The sequence below is a fragment of the Aethalodelphis obliquidens genome, unplaced genomic scaffold (assembly GCF_003676395.1).
Source record: "Aethalodelphis obliquidens isolate GAN/ISIS:26980383/991018 unplaced genomic scaffold, ASM367639v1 scaffold8, whole genome shotgun sequence".
In the NCBI taxonomy this organism is placed as follows: Eukaryota; Metazoa; Chordata; class Mammalia; order Artiodactyla; family Delphinidae; genus Aethalodelphis; species Aethalodelphis obliquidens.
The window spans coordinates 20,155,053-20,177,312 of NW_020837952.1; the positions used below are offsets into that span (position 1 = coordinate 20,155,053).

At 38.6% G+C, this 22,260-nt stretch overlaps 1 protein-coding gene across 1 annotated transcript in view; it reads left to right on the forward strand.

Moving 5' to 3' along the window:
* The window catches only part of TRHDE (thyrotropin releasing hormone degrading enzyme), a 398,603-nt gene that overhangs the window by 105,888 nt on the left and 270,455 nt on the right, over positions 1 to 22,260 (forward strand). The window contains exon 3 of the mRNA XM_027107052.1: positions 13,772 to 13,898. Within this exon, the coding sequence (XP_026962853.1) occupies positions 13,772 to 13,898 (127 nt within the window). The remainder of the gene's footprint in view (positions 1 to 13,771; positions 13,899 to 22,260) is intronic.

Genomic DNA, 22,260 nt, shown 5'->3' on the forward strand with positions numbered 1-22,260 from the left:
TGAAAAGACTATAAGACATACCTCTGACAGTTTTAATCAAGAGAAAAAAGAAAGTACAAATATTATTAGAATTGAACTCTACATGGAGAGATTTCAAAAATAGAGAATATTATGGAGAAATTCTTTCTCATGCTTTTAAAACTTTGATGAAATGCATAATTTTAAGAAAAACATGAATTATCAATAACCATAGATATAGTGAATCACTAATCAAAATCTGTCCTCTCACACACAAAACCACCAGGTTACACAGTTTTATAGGTGTGTTTTAGTTAAAACACTTTCTGGGAAAAGGTAAATCTTAAACAAACGAAAACCTTCCCAACACATCTAAGTAGGTTACCCCGCCCCCACCCTCGCCCCAGGAAAGCAAACGGTTAACACTAGAAAATTTATTATTATGATTCACGACCCTAATGGAACACAGGAAAAAAAGAAGAAAAATATCATCTGAATAGATATGATGAAAGCATTAGAAAAATCCAACACTATTCATGATATAATTCTTGGCAAACAATGAATAGAAGGGAATTTCCTTTTCTGGCAGCAAGAATTATAGTTGGTAGTGAAACAGTAGAAGCATTCCAAATAAAGCGACAAATAAGATGAGGATGCCTTCTTTCACTGCTTTTTTAAAAAAATTTGGCATTGTTTTAGAAATCTTGACTGAGACCAGTCAACACAAAACAAAGCAGAAAAACTATTAGAGTTATTTCAGACAGTTGGCTAGTTTCAAAGTCATTTTACTAAAATCAGTAAGTGGCTAATTTCAGAAACAATAGATTAGAAATACGATTTTTCAAATCCCATTCACAGTAACAACAAACCATAAGGTATCTAGAAGTAAATCTAATAGAAGATGTGCAAGGCTTATATGAAGGAAATTGATAAACTTAAAAATGGGATAAAGACTGAAATAATCGAGAGATATTCCATGGACATGGGTGTTAAGATCTAACATTTGAAGGTGTCATATTAACATGCAAATCTAGTGCAATTTATCCAAGTCCCCAAGAGGATTTTTTTTGTGTAAATGTGGAAAATGATCCTAAAATTCATATAGAATAATAAGGAAGCTTTGAAAAGAATTAAGGAAAAGTACTGGTCTTATTAGACCTCACAGTTTATTACTTATTTATTTTTTTGAAAATTAAATTATTTATTTTTTGGCTACATTGGGTCTTCGTTGCTGCGTGCAGGCTTTCTCTAGTTGCGGTGAGCGGGGCTACTCTTCGTTGCGGTGCACGGGCTTCTCATTGCGGTGGCTTCTCTTGTGGAGCACAGGCTCTAGGCACGTGGGCTTCAGTAGTTGTGGCACGTGGGCTTCAGTAGTTGTCGCTCATGAGCTCTAGACACAGGCTCAGTAGTTGTGGTGCACGGGCTTAGTTACTCCGCGGCGTGTGGGATCTTCCCGGACCAGGGATCGAACCCATGTCCCCTGCATTGGCAGGCGGATTCTTAACCACTGTGCCACCAGGGAAGTCCACAATTTATTATTTAGTTTTAGTGAGTCCAGAAGGTGCTGTTGGCACAGTGATAGACATACTGACCAACAGAAAACAATGGCGATCTAAGTTTGTATGAGAACTTCGTATATGGAGAGAGGCATTATAAATCAGTTGGGAAGGCAGGACTCTTCAATAAATAGTACTGAGACAATTGATCATCCACATAGAAAAAAATAAAATGAGATCACTATTTCCCATTATTCACATAAATACATTCTGCATGGGTTAAAACTCTGACTTTGAAAAGCAAAAGTTTAAAAATCTTAGAAGGAAATATAGGAAAAAATATTTTTTGACCTTGAGGGCAATGAAAGATTTCTTTAAAGAGACCCAGAAAGCAGAAACCCTAAAGGGAACATTTGTTATTTGGCTGCATTAAAAGTAAAACATTTTATTTGATCAGGGACATAATGTACAAGACTAGCACAGACTAGGAGAAGATTTTTGTAAATCATACACAGGCAAATGACTACTGTCCAGAATATACAAAGGACTACTATGAACCATGAGAAAATAGGTAAGTGATCCAATGGAAGACTAGGCAAAGGAACAGGGCAGTTTGCAGAACAGGAACATATAAGCCAATATACATTTGAAATGGTGCTTAACACCTGCATTACTAGGATGATGCAAATTGCAACTAACAACCAGACACCATTTTATGACCATTGATGAACATACATTTCAAAATTTATGAGGATGTGGGGAAGCAGGGACTGTCATACATTGCTGGTGGGATGTAAATTGGTATAGCTCCTTTGAAGAGAAATTGGTAATGCCCATTAAAACGAAGGACAATTATAACATGAATTGAAAGTCTACTGAAGCCTGTACTTCATGGCCATGGTTAATTCTAGAGTGGGAGGGAGGGGCGTGGTAAGAAGGGGGTGTATTGCCTCAATGGAATTGTAATGTCTTACATGGTTAAAAAATATCTGAAGCAAATGGGGAAAAATATCAACGTTATTTAAATCTGTTAGGGGTATAAGAATACTGTACTTTTGTACTGTACTTTTCTATATGATTTCTCTATGATTGGAATATTTTGTAGTTTCTTTAAAGAAAGAGTTGAATGGGGAGGCTTGAGGACTGAAATGAAAGTTTTCAGGACACTCATAAGTAGCTCTTCCTGGAATCTGTATCCACGTTGCTCACATCCTTACTTATTTTATATTTTTACTCAAATACCACCTTCTCAGTGAGGCTTTCCGTGGCCTTTGACATTTTCTAACTCCTTTCGATTTACTTTAATGTTGAACACTTATTACTATTTAACATGCTATATATTATTTGTATTTATTTGTATTGTTTACTATTTATAGTGTATTATTTGTAGCATTTATTTGTATTGTTTGTATTTATCCATCTTTCCTACCAGAATATAAACTTCCATGGTAGGGATTTTTATTTGTTTGGTTTACTTTCTAGAAGAGCACCTGGTACAGAGTAGACTCTCAATAAATATTTATTAAATGAGTGAATGGACAAAGGAATTCTGAGTTCTGACCCCTAGGCAGTGGAAGGCTGCCTGCATCATTGAAAGATCCACAAGAGAGGGTTGGTGCAGGAGGGATGCTCTGTTTGAACTGGATGGTGCTGAGTTGGAGGAGAAGGTGGCATACATAAAAGTAAGGTCAACAGGTTGCTGGAAAGCAGGGAATAAAAGGACAGATGGGACAAAACAAATTGAAACTGAATCCAACTGAGCCCTGAGCTCCTGTATTTACAAGTAGATGTTCTTGGGTGTCAGTCTTGCTGAAGAAATTTGACCAGGCATAAAATGGATGGCTTAACAAGGAAATTCTCTACATTTATTCTATCTCACTAAAAAAACCCAAACAAACTTGCAATTCAGTTTACTACAAAAGATGTACTCTATCTCAGAGAGGGATTAAATGCTACCGTTTTATCTATGGGGTGTGACAGTATTAAACAACTTTTACTGGTTTCCAAACACTGGATCTGACTCATCTGTTGTTTATAGTTTATTGTGCAGGGGAAAGAAAGATTAGTTTTTCGAGTTAAAAATAATAACAGTCATGTTGAATGTATCTTCATTGAAGACTTTGATGTTGAAAGAGATTTAAGGAATAAGGATATATATGTTTTCCTATGTGTTAGTCTTTTGCTAAATATTTCTTTCCAGTCTTGAGGCTTGCTTGCTGTGGGGCTGAATGAACTAAAGGTTCTTAGGTGACTCTAGGCCAGTAGTTCTTCAATTTTAGTGTATATGTAATTCAATTGGTAAGTTTGTTAAAATGAAAATTTTAGGGTCCCATGGAGAGAGGTGATTCAGAATTTCTGCAATGTATTGACCCAGGAATCTGAATTTTAAACAATTACTCCAGGTGATTCTGCTGCAAAGCATAATGAGACAACACTTAGAAAATTATTGCTGTAGATGATTCTTTTACTCAGTCATTTCACTTTTGTGTGTGTGTATCAATTACATGCAATAATGTGTTATGTGCTTGGTAATAATATATGCAAGTAAATCAGGTGTGCCAACATTAGCAGATTGAAAGCTGTAAATAATTATGTCTACAACAGAAAGAGTGACACACAGAGAAGTACAAAATATGCTCTTATATGAAGCTGAAAATCTAACACAAATCAGTGTGTTAACTGGCATGAAGATAAAAAAAAGTTATACTAGCTTCCTATTGCTGCTGTAATAAATTACCAGAAACTCAGTGACTTAATGCCATACAAGTTTATTCTCTTCCTATTCCAGAGGTTAGAAATCTAAAATGAGTTTTAACAGGGTTGAAATCAGGGTGTTGGCAAAGCTGGTTCCCTCTGGAGGCTCTAGAGGAGGATCTGGTCCTTGCCTTTCCAGCTCCTAGAGCTGCATGTCTTGCATTTAGTGATTTATGAGCTCTTTCTCCTTCTTTGCATCTTCACATTTCTCTCTGCTTCTGTCATCCTGTTGCATTCTCCTTTTCTGTAGTCAAAACTCCTTCTGCCTCCCTCTTAGTAGGACATTTGTGATGACATTTAGGGCCCACCTGAATAATCCAGGATAATCTCCTCATGTCAAAATTCTTAATTTAATCACAATCAAAGTCCCTTTGATAACATTCACAGGTTCTAAGGATTAGAACAATCTTTGGGGGGCAAGGTCTGCCTCCTGCCCTTGTACCACCTGCTCCAGTCACGCCAGCTCCTTCCCCATCCCCCTTGCAGCCTCCTCCTTATGTTTATTGGCTTGTGCATCTGGGTTCTGGCTCCTTGTTTCTGTCAGAGTTTTGTGTGTATTTATTTTCCTTTTTCTTTGCAAAAAACCCGGTATGTTCCGAATTTTAAAGAAGACGAATACTCTTGGGCTTTTAGCTTCTTGTTTACAACATCCTTCCCTCTTTGTATCGATGTATTTTTCTTCTACATAGTGTCAAAAGCACCTGCTCCCTTCTGCCTGGCTTGTTTTGTTTTATTGATTTGTATGAAGAACCCCCAAATCAAATTATATTCACATAGGCGAATGAATTCAGCTGTAATGGTGGAGAGTTTAGTGACAACACATCATTGTTTTGCAGTTATTAAAGAAAGGGACTGATTTTTTTCAGTTAGGTGAAAGGAAAAGCAAATTTGTTATTGTTATTAGAGTGAAATTTGCAAGGCATGAAATAATTTCTGTGTCTTCCAAAGTTCTTAATGTACTCTTTCAGTATGAACTTTTCTCAGAGAATAACTCTGGCAAGGCAGAAGGTTTATTTAACTTAACATACCAAACTACAAACGTCAAATCAGAGCAAATGTTATTCAAGTCTTTATTTAACAGGTGTGCTAGTGCTATAAAATTTTTTTTTCCCTTTGCTGTATGGTGTAACTACACACTGTTTCACATAATTGTATAGCAACTACCACAATTCATTTTTAACACAACAAATAATTAAAACAGTCTAGAAGAAAGATACTAGAGAAATTTAGTTTCACTGTCCTTTAAAATGGCTCAGTGACTATAGAAAAACTTCTTTTCAGATCCTTCATCTACAAAATCAGAATTCACTGCTGAACACCATACTGATTCTACAGGTATTTTGTAAAGATAAATAAGAAAATCTGTGAAGTATTTTAAATTATTAGAAGAAAGTCTCCAGAATTATTTAGTGTAAAATTTTATAATATTTCTGACAACTGCATGTGTTTACTTATTTGCATTATATTACAATTGTATATATATTTTTACTTTTCCTTTGAAATCTTTAATACAATGAAAGTAGAACATTATACATAAGAACTTGAATAGTTGTTTGCTTCTCTTCACTTCCATGGTTCTCTGTCCCTGTTCTGATGAATCACCATCTCTATGGAGAGAACTTCTTTGAAGAGCCATTGTAAATTTGGTCCACATTGATTTTCTCAATGATTAGACTTAGTTGCTGTATCTCCCCACTGGACTGCAAGCTTCTTGAGAGAAGAGACCATGTCTCTTTTGCTTACCTTTGGACAGTCAGCACATGACCATTAATATATGCTCATTAACTAGTAGCTAACTAACTAAATATCCCATTGATGACGTCATTTAACTGTCTTTGATGTTCTGAGTTGCACAGCTATCAGAGACAGTCAGTTTGAACTTATCTAAAGTTTCCTACCATTATGACTCCTTTCCAAAGAATCTTCTGTCCTAATAATGGCATATATCTGCCATCAGTGCCACCCCTCCTACCCCTAGCAGCACAGATGGCATTTCACAGATCATGGTGCTTTCTCCTGACAAGTGCAGATGTGGTCTCAAGTTTTCTCCTGACATGTTCTCTAAGAAGCCACTCTCAGGGGCTTCCCTGGTGGCGCAGTGGTTGGGAGTTTGCCTGCCGATGCAGGGGACACGGGTTCGTGCCCCGGACCGGGAAGATCCTCCATGCCGCGGCGCGGCTGGGCCCGTGAGCCATGGCCGCTGAGCCTGCGCTCCGCAACGGGAGAGGCCACAACAGTGAGAGGCCCGCGTACCGCAAAAAAAAAAAAAAAAAAAAGAAAAAAGAAAAAAGAAGCCACTCTCAATTGTTAGAATAAGTTGAAACTTAATTGCCATCCCTGTTACTGTGAGAAAGTGAGATGACCAATGGGGTGATGGTGTCTGCCTTTAGTATTTTCCCCCTTCTATGATCAAAACACAGTTGACCCTTGAACAATAAGGGGGTTAGGGGAACCGACCCCTTGCACAGTTGAGAATCCATGTATAACTTTGGACTCCCCAGAACTTAACTACTAAGAGCCTACTGTTGACCCAGAAGCCTTACTGATAACAGTCAATTAACACATATTTGGTATGTTATATGCATATCTGCATATATTTTATGCATTCATGACATGTCTCACCTTTTTAAAAGTTTTTTGATATTTCTAGACTACGTGGTTCATGTTTTTATTTCAAATTGTTGCAATCTCCAAAAAATTTTCCAATGTACTTATTGAAAAATTTCGTATATAAGTGGATCTGTGCAGTTGAAACCCATGTTGTTCAAGGATCGACTGGACTTAAAATCCTATAAAAAGATAAAACAAACATACTTTAAATATAGAGGGTCCATGAAACTACAGAGTAAAGGCCACTGGGTCAAACAGAAGCCCCCTAGGAATACCTATTTTGGGCATTTAAGTTTTCTATGGGATCAAAAATATGTAGCTCCTAAACCTTAGCTCATTGCTGCTGTGTATTCCCACAGTAGTGGGGCCATAAGATCATGTTTTCCAAGGCCAGCTTCTTCTATTTCATATTGGCTGACTACTATAGTTATGTCTGTCTGATCAGTACCAAGTTCATGGACAGTTCAGGGAAATAAAAAGAGGAACACTCGATTAAAGGATGGAGAATGACGGCTGAGTAGTTGGTATGTATTTTCAAGGGAAGCAAAAAATGGCAAGGAGTTAAACTGAGTGAAGATTAAAAACAAAACCTTTTCATTATTTTCTTTTCAAAATAATTAGTGACTAGATGAGAACAATTTAGGCAAATTAGTATGATGCACCAGCCTCTCAGGGTTAATATGATGTATAGATAATGATAAACTATTACCCCTGGAAGGAACTCTGAACTGAGACCCAGAGAAGTTTACAGACTTTCCCAAGTTGACAGTCGTTACTGAGAAAGCTGAGTCTCACATCCCTGTGTGCCAGTTCCTAGTATAATGTTGTTTCTACTGGACCTTAATGTGCAGTTTGGTTTATATTGGTTGTAGGAAGAAGCTACGCAGAGGGAGAGATAAAGCCTGGTTAGCAATTTACATTTTCAGAGCTGGGCTCTTGTCGTGGAATGTCAGATGAGCAAGTGAGCAGGTGTAATAAAATTATATTTCATTGCTTTTGAGTGATAACTCTTTTTGAAGATTTAGTTTCTATGTTATGATTAAGTAGAACTAGTTGCTCTAAAAGAAGAAAACAACTGTGATTTTTTTTCACAGTAATAAAATGAATTATTGCACAGCCAACTCTTGATTAACAACAAAGGAATTATCCAGTTTGTGAAATATTTTGGACTTCCCCCACCCCCACCCCCATCCTTCAGCTGGTCTCGCTTGTTCCAACTGGGCACTGGAGTGAGACAGGTACAGATAAGGTGAATGATTGTTCATTACTAAGAATGTGACTACAATTGGCTTTATTTGGTAACTAAAGGACTTGGTCAATAGAATGTTAGGACCAATTGAATAAATCTCTCCATTTCTCTGCATCCCTCCTGCCATCTCTTCAGTCCAAACCACCGTCAACTTTCACTACAGTAGTCTAACGTATTTCCTTTGTTTGATCCTAGTCTCTCCTCATCTATCATCTGTACTGCAGCTAGCGTCATCAATTAAAACTTAATTCTGATTATGTCATTCTGTGGCTTAAAATCTGTGACTTGCCTATGCATATAGGAGTGAATTAGTATTCTACCATTTGGTTTACAGGCCCTTCTTTAATTTGGTTTGAGGTTTCTCTTTACGTATCCAGTCTTACCTATTACTATGTATCTCTTCACTTTTCTAATTTTATTTCTCTTGGACGTCTTCACAAGCGTCCCCCTATATCTCAGTTCACCTGGTATAGGTCACTGACGTAATCTTTCTGACATGCAAAAGTAACTTTATCATTTTCTAGCTTAATATCCCCCCATGAATTACCACCAGTACTATAATTAAGTCCTACTATTTAATGTTGCCTTTAAAATCACTTATCATTTGGTTAACATTGTTGCCTTAGCACAATGATAGTTTTGTATGGTTAGAACTAATAGATAAAAATCTTTGCCCTCATGCAACTTACATTCTTAGGAAAAAGGCCGTCAGAAGCAAAATGAATAAGTAAAGCATATCTTTTGTGAAATGGTGATAAATGTATGGGAAACAATAAAGCAAGGAAGGAGAATAGAGAGTCCTGGGGTGGGAGGGAGCACAGCTCAGAAAGCAAAGATATTTGGAAAAGTATATCTAAAGGAAGAGAGGGCATGAGCCGTGGAGATATCTAGGGGAAAACTCCAAGCCTTGATGAGAGAATCTCTCTGGCATGTTTGAGGAATGCCAAGGAAGCTAGTGTATAATTGGCATAAGGTTAGTATGGAGCAAAATGGTAGGAAATGAGACAAGAAGTAAAGGGGATTAGGTTTTTATAGGGATTTGGGAGCCCTCGTAGAAACTTGGACTTTTACTCTAAATGACATGGGAAGCCACTAGAGGACAAAAAGAAGAGTGGTATGATTTGATATTTATTTATTTTTGGCTACGTTGGGTCTTCGTTGCTGCACGTGGGCTTTCTCTAGTTGTGGTGAGCGGGGGCTACTCTTCGTTGTGGTGGCTTCTCTTGTTGCGGAGCACGGGCTCTAAGCGTGCAGGCTTCGGTAGTTGTGGTGCGTGGGCTCAGTAGTTGTGGCTCGTGGGCTCTAGAGTGCAGGCTTTGTAGTTGTGGCGCATGGGCTTAGTTGCTCTGCGGCATGTGGGATCTTCCTGGGCCAAGGCTCAAACCCGTGTCCCCTGCATTGGCAGGCGGATTCTTAACCACTGCGCCACCAGGGAAGTCCCTGATATTTATTTTAATTGGAACTTTGTTGTTGTTGTTGTGTAGAGAAGAGGCTGAATGGAGTAGGGGATGAGGCATCAGTAGGAAATTAGAGCACTCATCCAGGCAAGAAATGAAGGAAGCTTGGACCAGGATGGTGGTGGTGGGGTTGTGAGAAGTGATTGGATTCTGGATATATTTTTAAGGTAGATCCAAAAGGATATGATGACCAGTTGAACTTGGGAGTGTGAGAGAAAGAGGGAAAACAAGGATGGTTTTGAGGTATTGGGCTTGGGCAGCTGGATGGAAAGGCTTCAGGAGGAGCAGGTGTGTATGTGTGTTTGTGAGACAGAGAGACAGAGAGAGAGAGAGAGTGAGATTGAGTATTTGGATTTTAGATGTGTTAATTTTGAGAAGCGTATTAGATATCCAAGTGGAGGTGTCCAGTGGGCAGTTGGAAGTCTGGAATTATGGGGTAGGTCTTCAGCATCCAAATAATATTTATAACCATGGGACTCAATATTGTCTTTAAGGGACTGAGTGCAGACCAGGAAGTGATGTCTATGGATTAAAATCAGACATCCTCCAACATTAAGAAGTGAGAGGGATGAGGGAGAGGATGAGGATGAATCAGCCAGGAGGCTGAGAAGGAGTGGTCAACCAGATAGAAGCCAAGTGAAGAAAGTGTTTGAAAGAGGGGAAATGATCAACTGTGTCAAATGCTGCCGATAGGTTAAGCATGTTGAAGACTGGGAGCTGACGGTTGGATGGTTGGATTTGGCATCCTGGGGCCATAAGTGATGCTGATGAGAGCAGTTTTGGTGGAGTAGTGGGGATGAAAGCCTTGTTGCGGTGACTTCAAGAGAGACCAGAAACAGGGAGTATAAATGGGCAAGCACCCTACTTATACCTATTGTCTCAGGGTGTTAAGTGCTCCTGTTTATTTTGAAAGTATTCTAGTTTGCATGTTAACTTACATGTTAATTCTAACTATATAGGAAACTCTTTCAAGGACCGTTGCTGGAAACCATAGCTGGAGGAACTGTGGTCAACGAAGATTTTTCTTAAACATAGGAAACGATACAGAGTATGTGTTTGCTGATGAAAAGGATCCAGTGTGGAAGCATAAATTGGTGATATGGGAGATAAAGGGGAGAATTTTGAGAATAATGTCTTCGAAAAGGCAGGAGGGGTAGAATGTGGAGGGTTTGGCCATGGGTAGGAGCTCAGTCCTTTGTAATGGGAGTTCATTCCATTATATTACAGGGGTCCATTGTAATGGGAGGGAAGGCAAAATGCAGTTACATTTCTCACATTGTATTTTGCTGTTGATTTATTTGTTTGTTTCTCCACATATTGTGAGCTTCTTTTTTTGTTGTTTTTTTTTTTTTTTTTTTTTGGCAGTACGTGGGCCTCTCACTGTTGCGGCCTCTCCTGTCGCGGAGCACAGGCTCCGGACGCGCAGGCTCAGCGGCCATGGCTCACGGGCCCAGCCGCTCCGTGGCATGTGGGATCTTCCCGGACCGGGGCACGAACCCGTGTCCCCTGCATTGGCAGGCGGACTCTCAACCATTGCGCCACCAGGGAAGCCCCTGTGAGCTTCTTAAGAGCAGTAAGAGTAAATGTTTTGTTTACTTTCTGGCAGAAATTTTTCTTGTTCTATTTCTACTCTCTAGTACAATGCCTGGCACACAGCAGGCGTGTAATAAATGTTTAAATGAGTAAATGAAGACTCTGTATGTTTTATCTTCTCACTCAGATTGGATGGATCATTTCCATCAAATCTTGACAACCAGATTGATTTAATTGTGCTTCTCTTGTCTCGACCTACAGAGAGCTTGACTAACAGGTAGAGCTGATTGACAGGAATGGCTGTGTTTCTACTAAAATCAGTGATGCTCCTTTTGAGTAAAATCAGTGACCTTTTGCTGCATTATTTTGCAGTGGTCCTGGTTATGGTTTTAACATGAATTTACTATTTACTTCACCTTGACCCTTCTGAAAACTATCTGTTCTCCTCAGTATCCGCTTGGCACTCATGGCTTACCATTCATATGGCATGCATCATTATCTGGTATTATTATCTAATTTACCTTTATTAATGGGAAGCTCTTTGAGAATGGGGATTGTATTTTCATTGCTTTTTGTTCCCAATAATGCTTTGTACCATCTGTGGTTAGAGAACATGTCTTCTTCATCACTTACAAATGCTTAGTCCAGGCCCTGGTGCAAAGCAGATGCTAAATAAATATTTGTTGAATGAGTGAATGCAGGAATGAATGATTCTTGTCTGCAGTGTATGCTATTGGTGCACAGACCAGATCTCCTCTCCTGTTTGGTGTGCTTATCACCCAGCTCTCACTCTTTCGCTTCTAACAGTTCACACCTGACCTCTTCTCCCAAGGACTCTCCTTGGACCACAGGAGCTGCATCATCCAGATCCTTCAAGAACAAGTGCCTGGGATTTTATGCCTTCTCCTGGGTAACCAGTATCCAATGACTGAGATGCAGGAATATGGAAGCTCTCTTACTTCAAGGCAGCACAAACTCACCAGTGCAATTTACACTCTAGAGCTCCCTGTAGGATCAGGCTGAGGCCAGGACTTCACTTGAAATTACACCCTTGCTTGGCTTTTTATGCTGCCTTATATTGCTTTCCTTGCTCCCTTGTAGGTTTCTCCTTGAGAACACTTCCTTGATAAATCACCTGTACACTCATACTTTCCTTAGGGTCTGTGTTTTGGGAACTTAAGACATTGCATGTTTGTAAGCAGTTGATGTCAGGGGTAGGGGGTCCTAACCGCTGTCTCTCTGAGAGTGGTAGTTTCTGCTGTTGCAGGTGGTGTTTCCTGACAGTGTTTGGTTTTATAGTCCTGCCAACCAAAACTGTAGGCAACTGTGAACTACATTTGATATTTCATTTGGTTGTCAGATGGGAAGTCGTTTCACAATTTCAGTAAATAATTGTTATTGAATTTAGTAAACATCTTATTGAATTACAGGTCTTTCTAACAAAGTCAGAATGTGTTTTCCTTGACTTTTTGCTCTTTTTGATTATACACATCTCTGTTGTCTTTCCTTAAGCAAGAATAATAAAGAGTTAATTGTATAATCCATTTTTATATGATTGGGTACAGCTCTCTTTTGTCTTCCTGTTGAATATAAAGATCCATTTCTAAACACCAAGTAAACCATTTACTTTTTTAGTGATTTGCGAAGAACACAACCTCTGTTATCTGTAAAATGGGATTGGAAGTAATGTGTTTTAGAACTGAAAAGCACTTTAGCAACCAGCTGGTGGCTAACACCTTCATTTTATAAATGAGAACACTTGAGACCCAAAGAGGTTAAGTAATTTGTTCAATATCTCCCAGCTTGGTTAGTGGCAGAGCAAGAGTAAAACCCACCTCCCGGGCTCTCCGCTGCTCCACAAAATACATATTTCTTATTCACAGAATTGATACGAGGATTAGGGACCACATCTGTGAAAAACAGATTTAGCCTTTGGAAAGAAAGATGCCAGATAGCTTTATGAAAGCTTTAAGAAAACTAATCTCATTTTAACCTTTTCTGCACAGTTGTTAGTTTTGTTCAGTTTTATGTTCTTTGCCTCAGGCTCCTTTTTGGCCAAGGACTAGATAATATACAACGCTTGATTTGAAAATCAATATTAAGTATCCAGATTGTGTTAGAAATATGACTTACTTCAGCTGGTTTTGAAGCCGGCAACGGTTGCAGACAGCCTTCCAAAATGGCAATCATTTATGTACATGAAAAGTTTTCTATCCTACTTTGCATATTGGGAATAAGGACAATTGGATAGTTGCTTCCAAAGAAAAGAAGAAGCGTAAATTTTTTTTTTGTTCAGCCTGGTAATACTTCCAAAGCTTGCTGCAGTGTTACTTTAACAAACCATGAATTTTCTCTCCTGCCAAGCCACCATATCCCGCCTGCTTTCAGCATAGTCAGGAAACCGTTATACTAATCCACCGTACCTTCCTATCTCTAGCAAGCACATGTAAGTGATAACTTTGAATATTTATTTTGATGCAATATAAATCTTCTCTATGTCAACTTGTAAAGCTGGGAAACTGTGACTCGCTCGACTTGGTTACTTTAATTGTTCAAGTTTGGTTCTTTCAGCCACAGCATGCTTTGATATATGAACAAGAATGCTGCTTAATATTCGTAGTATTCAAAGTGATTTGTATAGGCTCATATATGCAGGGAAGATAAAATTGGAGGATCAAAAGGCTAAAGTAACTTTTCTATATATTTTTAATTAGGTACGCTTATATGCAAGACCTGATGCTATCAGAAGAGGATCCGGGGACTACGCTCTCCACATAACAAAGAGATTAATAGAATTTTATGAAGACTACTTCCAAGTGCCCTATTCCTTGCCAAAACTAGGTAAGAATTTCCTTGGTTATTTTATTGTAAGGGCTCCTTGAAGGTGGAATTTCTTCTTCATGCATTTATTTGAGACATCCCGAAACATGGAAAATTCTAAGGGTTATATTTTTAGAGAAGATGAGCACAGAAAACAGTTTCTTCTGAAGAGGTAAAATAAAATTCAGTGTTTTTAAGTCTTGCCAAAAAGTGCTCATAGGAATTAAGAAAGGCATTATGTGAGTTTAAGATTCCGAAAGATAACTCAAGTAGCTAATTTGTTGAATAAGCACTATGGAGGGGTGCTTGCCAACATCTTGTTTAATCTTCACAACTGCTCTGTGGGTAGGTACCGTTAGAACATTTTCCACATAAGGGAATTGAGACCTGGGAGTCTTTCATTTACTCAGACAGCCAGTAAGAAAAGGAGTTGGGATTTCAAGCTAGGTCTTGATGACTCCCAGAACTATACAATATTTTACACTAAGAAGACACTCATTGATTAGTTTCTGTTTCCTAATTCTCACACGTCAGCCCTGAATGTATTAGTCGTCCATTAGATTATTTTTGTTCAGTCATATTTTGAGTACACAGTTACAGTAAATAGAATAAAAACAAGAGAGGAGGAAAATTGCAATGAGGGAGATTGTGTTCACCATGAATATGTTTACATTTCTTTCTTTTACAAAGTGAGTAGGTTCAATAATTATTTGTTGAATGAGTACATGAATGAATTTTGTTATCCTGATTTGCATGAAGCTGCTGCTTTTACAGGGAGTGAATTGTGATGTTCCAGGAAGTTAGAAAGGGTATATATATATACCCATTAGAAATGCTGAAGCTATTTTTTCTTCTCAGAAAACCTGTTTGGAAATATTAATATCACAACTGTTTTTTGTTCTTCACCCCTCCTCCCCGATCCATTTTCCTTCTCAGGAGTGTTGTTAATCAGCATCCACATAAAAGTTATCACTCATTGACAAAAATAAAGTGCTTACCTGGTCAAAAGCATTAGCATTTGAACCGCAGGTTCTTGTCTCTGGAGATGGGCTTATTTCACTAAAGTACCTGCCTGCTGTATAGCTTTATTGGTCTTATAATCAGTGATTCAGAAAGTAGATAGAATAGTTGATATTGTTATCAGTGGGTGTAGCATACAGTTTTAATGAGTGATATTACAAGATTCTGAGGTCTTTTGAAACATGTGCTCTTAGAATCCCTAAGATTTTCTTTCAAATTTCTAAACAAAATTTTATTTCAAATAGGATCTATGTTTTGTTTTGTTCCTCCTTCTTTATTTTCCCCTCTATATCAACTTCCCTATTAGAATCTGTTACACTGAAATCTCCCTGGTAGGCACCCAAGGCAGAAAGGAAGACCTGACTTCATTTGCATGGGGGTGACACTGTTCTCTACACCAGGTAAAACAGGCTGGGAACTTCTCAGCTTGACCCTAATGTAAAATTCACGAGTGCTTATGTTGCACGTTCAGCAAGAGAAATAAAATGTGAATCTTTTTCCCCTTCAGACCAGTAATTAGTAGAGGAACTCAATTTATAACTTCAGGGGGTTCCATGTAACTGTCAGCTTGCAGCAGGAAGCATTTCTGTTCCTCTCTTTCACTCACAATTGAACTATGCAGTCTTTCATCTGTAGAAAAGAGCTTTGTTCACTGTTACTATTACTTGTTAAGCTACCTTTTGGTGTATATAATTGAATGATTTGACTAATCCCAGCACACTCCTTTTTATGTATCTAGGGGGGTTTCCACATCCCCTGCACTTTGTAAAATTTCTCTTGAAGTTCTACTTATTTAATATACCTTTAAATATTTAGAGCTATATGTTAATGGATTTATAAATATACTTTCTAAATGCTCCCTACATAAAAATTCCGAAGCACAGAAGCATTTTGACAAATCCTTACTTTCTACTGTACATTACAAATTATATTTTAAATGAATTTTATGGACATTAACTCAGTCTTTGTAAATGATGAATGTAGATGTATCCTAGATATCAGCTGCATCTGCCGTGACTTTTTAGATCTAAGATGGTTTCCAAGACACCTATTCTTCCCTCCCTCCCAGCCCTCCTTCCTCCCCTCCCTCCCTCCCTCCTTCCTTCTTCCTTCCCTCCTTCCTCCCTTCCTTCCTTCTTCCTTCCCTCTTTCCTCCCTTCCTCCCTTCCTTCCTTCCCTCATTTATTTAATAACCATTTATTGAGTACCTCACATATGCACTTGTCTATGTCATTGGGAGGCAGCTGCAAATAAAAGAAGGCAAAAATCACTTCCCACCTGGGGCTTAACATTCTATTAGGTAGAGCCAGACATTTAAGCAATTAGTGATACATATAGCATGTCAGATGGAGATAAGTGCCATTAAAAATAAAGCTAGAATGGAGGGATAGGAAGTGTGGGGAGCACATGGGACGTGGGGAAAAGGCTGAATGTTTTAAATGCGTGAATATGGAAAGCTTTATTGGGAAGCTGACTTTTGGGCAAAGAACTTAAGGGAGTGAAGGAGTAAGCCAAATGGATATCATGGGACGCGGACTCTAGGCAGAGGGAACACAGTGCCCAGACTCTGAGATGGGAAGTTTGTTCATGTATTTGAGAAACAGCAAAGAGGCAAATAGGGCTGGAGCAGAGTGAGTAAAGGGGTGAAAAATAGGAGATGAAGTCAAGGGGTAGTGGGTAAGTGACAGATCCTGTAGAGCCAGCAGGCTGTGGTCAGGACTTTGGTTTTTTTATTATTGTTTTGTTTGTTTGTTTTTTTGTGGGGGGTACGATGGAGATCTGTTGGTCAGTTTTGAGCAGAGGTATTACATAATCTGGCTTTTGTTATAAAAGGGTCACTCTTGTCACTAGGTTGAATACACTGTAGGGCAATGGTTCTCCACTGAGGGGTGATTCTGTCCCTTAGAGGCACTTGGTAATATCTGGAGGCATTTTGTTTTTCACAACTCAAGGGGGACTGGTGGAGTGTGTACTATTGCCAGGGATGCCGCTAAACATCCTGCAATGCACATGACAGCCTCCTACAGCAAAGAGTTATCTAGCCCAAGATATTAATAATGCTGAGGTTGAGAGATCCTGTTGTAGGGGAAAGGGCAGAGGCATGAAAACCAGTTAAGAGGCTATGGCAAGACTCAGGGAAAATTTGATATTGCTTGGACTAGGATATTAAGTGTGAGGTAGTCAGAAGTGGTCTAATTCTAGGCATATATTGAAAGTAGAGGCAGCAAATTTGCTGATGAACTGGATGTGGGATTTGGGGGAAAGAGACGTACCACAAATGATTCCAAGGTTTTGTGCCTAAGAACTAGAAGGATGGAATTGCCATTTACTGAGAGAGAAGGATTGTGGAAAGATAGCATTTTAAAGACTGATACATCTGTTAAACATTTACGTGGCAACTTGATGTCTGTAAGAAACTCAAGTAGACAGTTCAGTTTACAAATATGGAGTTTGGCTGAGTAATCCAGCTAGAGATACACATTTGCCGGCATTTTATGAGGTATAAAGCTATGAGACTGGACGGGATCACCAAGGCTGTGAGAGCAGGTAGAAAAGAGAATAGGAGGGACTTCCTGGGTGGTGCAGTGGTTAAGAATCTGCCTGCCAATGCAGGGGACACAGGTTTGATCCCTGGTCCGGGAAGATCCCACATGCCGCAGAGCAACTAAGCCCATGTGCCACAACTACTGAGCCTGTGCTCTAGAGCCTGTGAGCCGCAACTACTGAGCCTGTGCGCCACAACTACTGAAGCCTGTGCACCTAGAGCCCGTGCTCCACAGCAAGAGAAGCCTCCACAGTGACCGCAACGAAGAGTAGCCCCCGCTCGCCGCAACTAGAGAAAGCCTGCACACAGTAATGAAGACTGAATGCAGACAAAAAAAAAAAAAAGAGAATAGGAACCGTTTAGCAGTTAGAGAGATTAGGAGCTGGTAAAGGCTACTGAGAAGAAGCAAGTGATTAAGGCACTAAAGAAATAGGTATATTAGATGTTCTGGGCATTTGGTGAAGAAAGTATTTCACAGAAAAGCAGATGATAAATTGTGGTAAGTCGAGATAGATGAGGACTGAGAATTGATCATTCATTGAGGCTGCCGTGTGACCTGGGCAAGAGCAGTTTCAGGTCAAAAACCTGACGGGTGTGCTCGAGAGCAAATGAGGTGGATGCTGCAACTAGAGACAGCGAGTACAGATCACAGATCAGCATTTCTGAAAATTCCCCATGGGGAGGGTTCTGGAAATAGAGGGAAGGAGAAATATTTGTGTTCTAAAAATGCCCACTCTTTGAGAAGAACTGTTTCTGTGAACAGATCACATCCTTACCTCACAGGTTGTCCCTGTCCCAGATGTCAAGGGAGTTGTGGAACTTGCCTCTTTTTTTTTTGACTTGCATTAGAAAACCCCAAACAGACCTCCACCAGTTGATCTGACTCTACTGGTGCTTTGGGGGGATGTGCGCATATGTAAATGTCAGGGCATTACATTGCAAAAACCCCAAACAAACCCTTACAATGTAATATTGAATCCTTCTTTTCTTAAAAATCACTTTGCTGTTCTGTCATAAACTCAGCAATATCTGCTCTCTTTCCCAATGTTTTTTTTTCATTTCTGATGCTGAATAGTCTTAACTTTCTCTGCCATTGTATCATCTTATGCTAGCTCAGCTCTAAGGATTTGAGTTTCTGCTCCAAGTAGTTTATCAGGGTAGTTCCCTAAGAGGAATTCTGATGCTTGCAGGTGGGACAATATTGATTCTCCTTGTTGCATAAGGATATTCCTTTAACATTTTAAAGCCCAAATAGGCAGGAGGGTATGCTGTGTAAGGATTTGTTTTTAAATCTCTCCATTAGGTAATTAAAACTATTAGTAGGAGGTTTGTAGAGATTTTCTCCTTCTTGTTGTTAAGTTGTAATGTGACGTATAGAATCTACTTGATACAGTACAGCAAACCTTTCTATAGCTCTGTGCCCTATTTTCATGAGAACTGTCTGAGACATGGAGGTTTACTTTAAAATAAGGTTGTTATAGACTTATAATTAACTTACCTTTCCTCTTATCCCCAAAACTTACTGACCACAACTACAAAAACAAATGGGTTTGTGTTTACTAACTGTGGGCCACTCTTAAGGGCTTCGTATATTCTAACTCATTTAATCTTTTTTTTTTTTGTGGTACGCGGGCCTCTCACTGTTGTGGCCTCTCCCGCTGCGGAGCACAGGCTCCGGACGCTCAGGCTCAGCTCACGGGCCCAGCCGTTCCACGGCATGTGGGATCTTCCCGGACTGGGGCACGAACCCATGTCCCCTGTATCGGCAGGCGGACTCTCAACCACTGCGCCACCAGGGAAGCCCCATTTAATCTTTATTACAGCATTTTGAGGTAGTGGCTGTTATTTTCGCATTTTCTAGGTGACGAAATTTCGGCACTAAGTAATGTACTCAGATCACACAGCAGGAATTAATGGATTTATAATTCAAACCCAGGTTCTCTGGCTCCAGATTCTTGGGATTCTGATGAAACAGATTCCAGAAACTTTGAGAATTCAGAGATTAAAATATGGGTCACCTTAATAAACTAGGTAATCTGATTGCTAGAGGAATAATGTAGTAACTATTTTTGTTAATTTCATATTGATGTTAAAAAGTAATATATGGTCCTTATAGAAATTTTTTTTAAAAAATAAATAAGCACATGTCTCATAATTTCATCAGTCAGAAGATATATTTGAGTATTTTAAATGTTTTTTCATGATAGTTTTTTTTTATAAGTCAATTAGGTGGCAGATAAAGTGACTCAGATTTGTATTGGAATATTTGTTATTCATCCTATTTAGATTTCAATTACTTATAATAGTTTTCAGTTTTGCTGCTACTTTGTAAATCAATACGTTTCATAAAGGAGTTTGCTTGATTGCTTCTTTTCAGGACACCATGCTTTTATGAAGAATTTGTTACTTCCTTGGCACAGGCTGTAATTGTAGAGGGAGCACAGGTATTTTGTAACAAGAATTTATGGCTTCAAGGAGGTTGTGATTTCGTTAAGGAGAGAATATTATATTTACAGGAATTAATGGATTAGGGACTCACACTATATCGAATATAACCAAGCTCCAAAATTTTGTGGGGCAAAAATGTAGAACCATGTAGTTAAGAATGTGGGATCATTGCACGATGCTGTAGGCGTGAAAGGGACATAAAAAAGAAGGCTTATCTTTACTAAAGTCCTGAAAAAAGAAACAAATTTAATCAGAGGTGGAAAAGAAAGGGGAGAAATTATTTTGAGAATTGTGTGGTGGGGAAAGCCATGGATACCTTAGGCTCTATGTATCATGTTGATGGAGTCTGTTTTTCTATAATGGAACAGATAAGCTATGGGATAAATTGCCCTATTGAAGTTCATGAATAAGAGAGGCTAGCTTGAATGACTGAGTTTTGTTTAAGCTATAACAGATAGATCCATTTCTTTATTGTGGTGATGATGATGGAGGTGATGATGATGATGCTGTTGATGGTGATGATGATGATTTGCTATTTGCAAGTAGTAAAGCTTTGGAGTTTTTTCCTTCATAAAATATTTGTATTGACTGCTATACATTTCACTCTCTGTGGTTATGTATCTTTTTTCTTTAAGTAATGGGTATATTTGTTGTTTTTGATTTGAGATGATAATCGTATAATACTATTCTCATTTTAATTATACATCTCATACTTGAGTTATTATTTGAGGCTTAATTGTTTGAAATGATGACTTCTCTTACCTTCCTTTTGATTAGGTAAATATTGAGTACTATATATATGTTTTGTTGATAGCCTCAAGTTAACACTGCTTTTTAAAATAAAATCTCTAGAAGCTCTTTATATAGTCTGGTCTAATTATGTATAATGTCTGTTCACTCCCAAGATGCTTCCTTCAACCAGAATCCCTAAAAGTATTTGAATATACACTGGAGCTATTTAATGATGTGGTTTCTTGGTGGAGACTAACATAAGGATCTCTAGTTAACTAGTAGGTTAACATTACTAGTGCATTTCTTAGGAAATCAGATGAGGCAGTTCTTTGCCTTCTGGTTTACCAGGTACTTTAGAGAAATAAGTTTTTTCAAATGACTATCCTTTTCCCCCTCTTTGGAATCAAATAACTATAGTCTCCCAATTTTATGACGGCAGTTTATTTCTGAAAAACCTTTCATGTGGTGATTTTCTCATCAACCCAACAGTTACCATGTCTTTTAATGGAAAATATTTTTTATATGTTCCTAACCTTCACTCTGATAACCACTTGTGCTGAAACACCACCAAACCCTATTAAAACAGACACAGTTACTTCAATATTTAACAAGTATTTTAACACAGTTTAGCAAGGCATTTCCCCCTTCATTAATTATTCTATAATATGACCATTTAACTGTCCTTGTTAAGCTGTCTTGCAGCTATTACATGCTATATGCCTCCAAGATTGTATTAGCAAACAAAACATATATATGATGCTCAATGTTTATAATATTCAGTTACTAATACAAAAAAAGAAATAAATCAATGAAAGCAATGCCTTTTAGTGGGAATGATGCATAAGATTATTACTGCTATAAACTAGCAAACCACAAGTACACTGGGTGGAGAATTTTATGCAACACAAACCAGCTATAGAACTGAATTAACTAATTAATTCAACAGCATTTATTGAGTAGTTACTATGTATATTGTACTCAGCAACAGTGGCCTCTTCCACTAGAAGCTTACAGTCTAGTTAAAGGGAAGTTTTTTATTATTTAGCTAGTTTGCCAATATTGTTACTTGTTCAATTTGTTTACTGCCCTCCTCCCTCCTTCTCTGGTTTTAAGAATTTCAGAGCTTCACAACTTTGGATTTACTCCTAAGTATATTTTCACTAATTCAGTCAGGGTTTTGTGAAATATTGTTTATCCTGAAAATGATGCAACTTTAGAAAGTGCTTAACTTAATCAGGGCTTATTTATAGATGCCTCCAAGGCATTGTTTTACATATTTCAGCAGAGGTATTTGGCCCTTACAACTTTACCATTAAGCTAGGAAATAACTACTTTCAACATTTTCCTATGTAGTCATTACACGAGTCTTGTGCCATACGCTCTGCTGTCTTTCCTATTAATATGGGTCGAGTGGTGTTGGTCCAGTAATGGACACCTCCTCCTCTTGTGCACCTGATCCCATCCTCTCTCACCGGCTCAAGGACATCCCTTTAGCAATTCTCTCTTCTCTTTCCTGGATCTTCAATTCTCCATCTTTGTTGGGTCTTTCCCCATCAGCATTAAAAACATAGTGCTATTTCTCTCAGCCTAACCACACACAGGCACACTGACTGCAGCTACTATACCATTCTCTCCTTT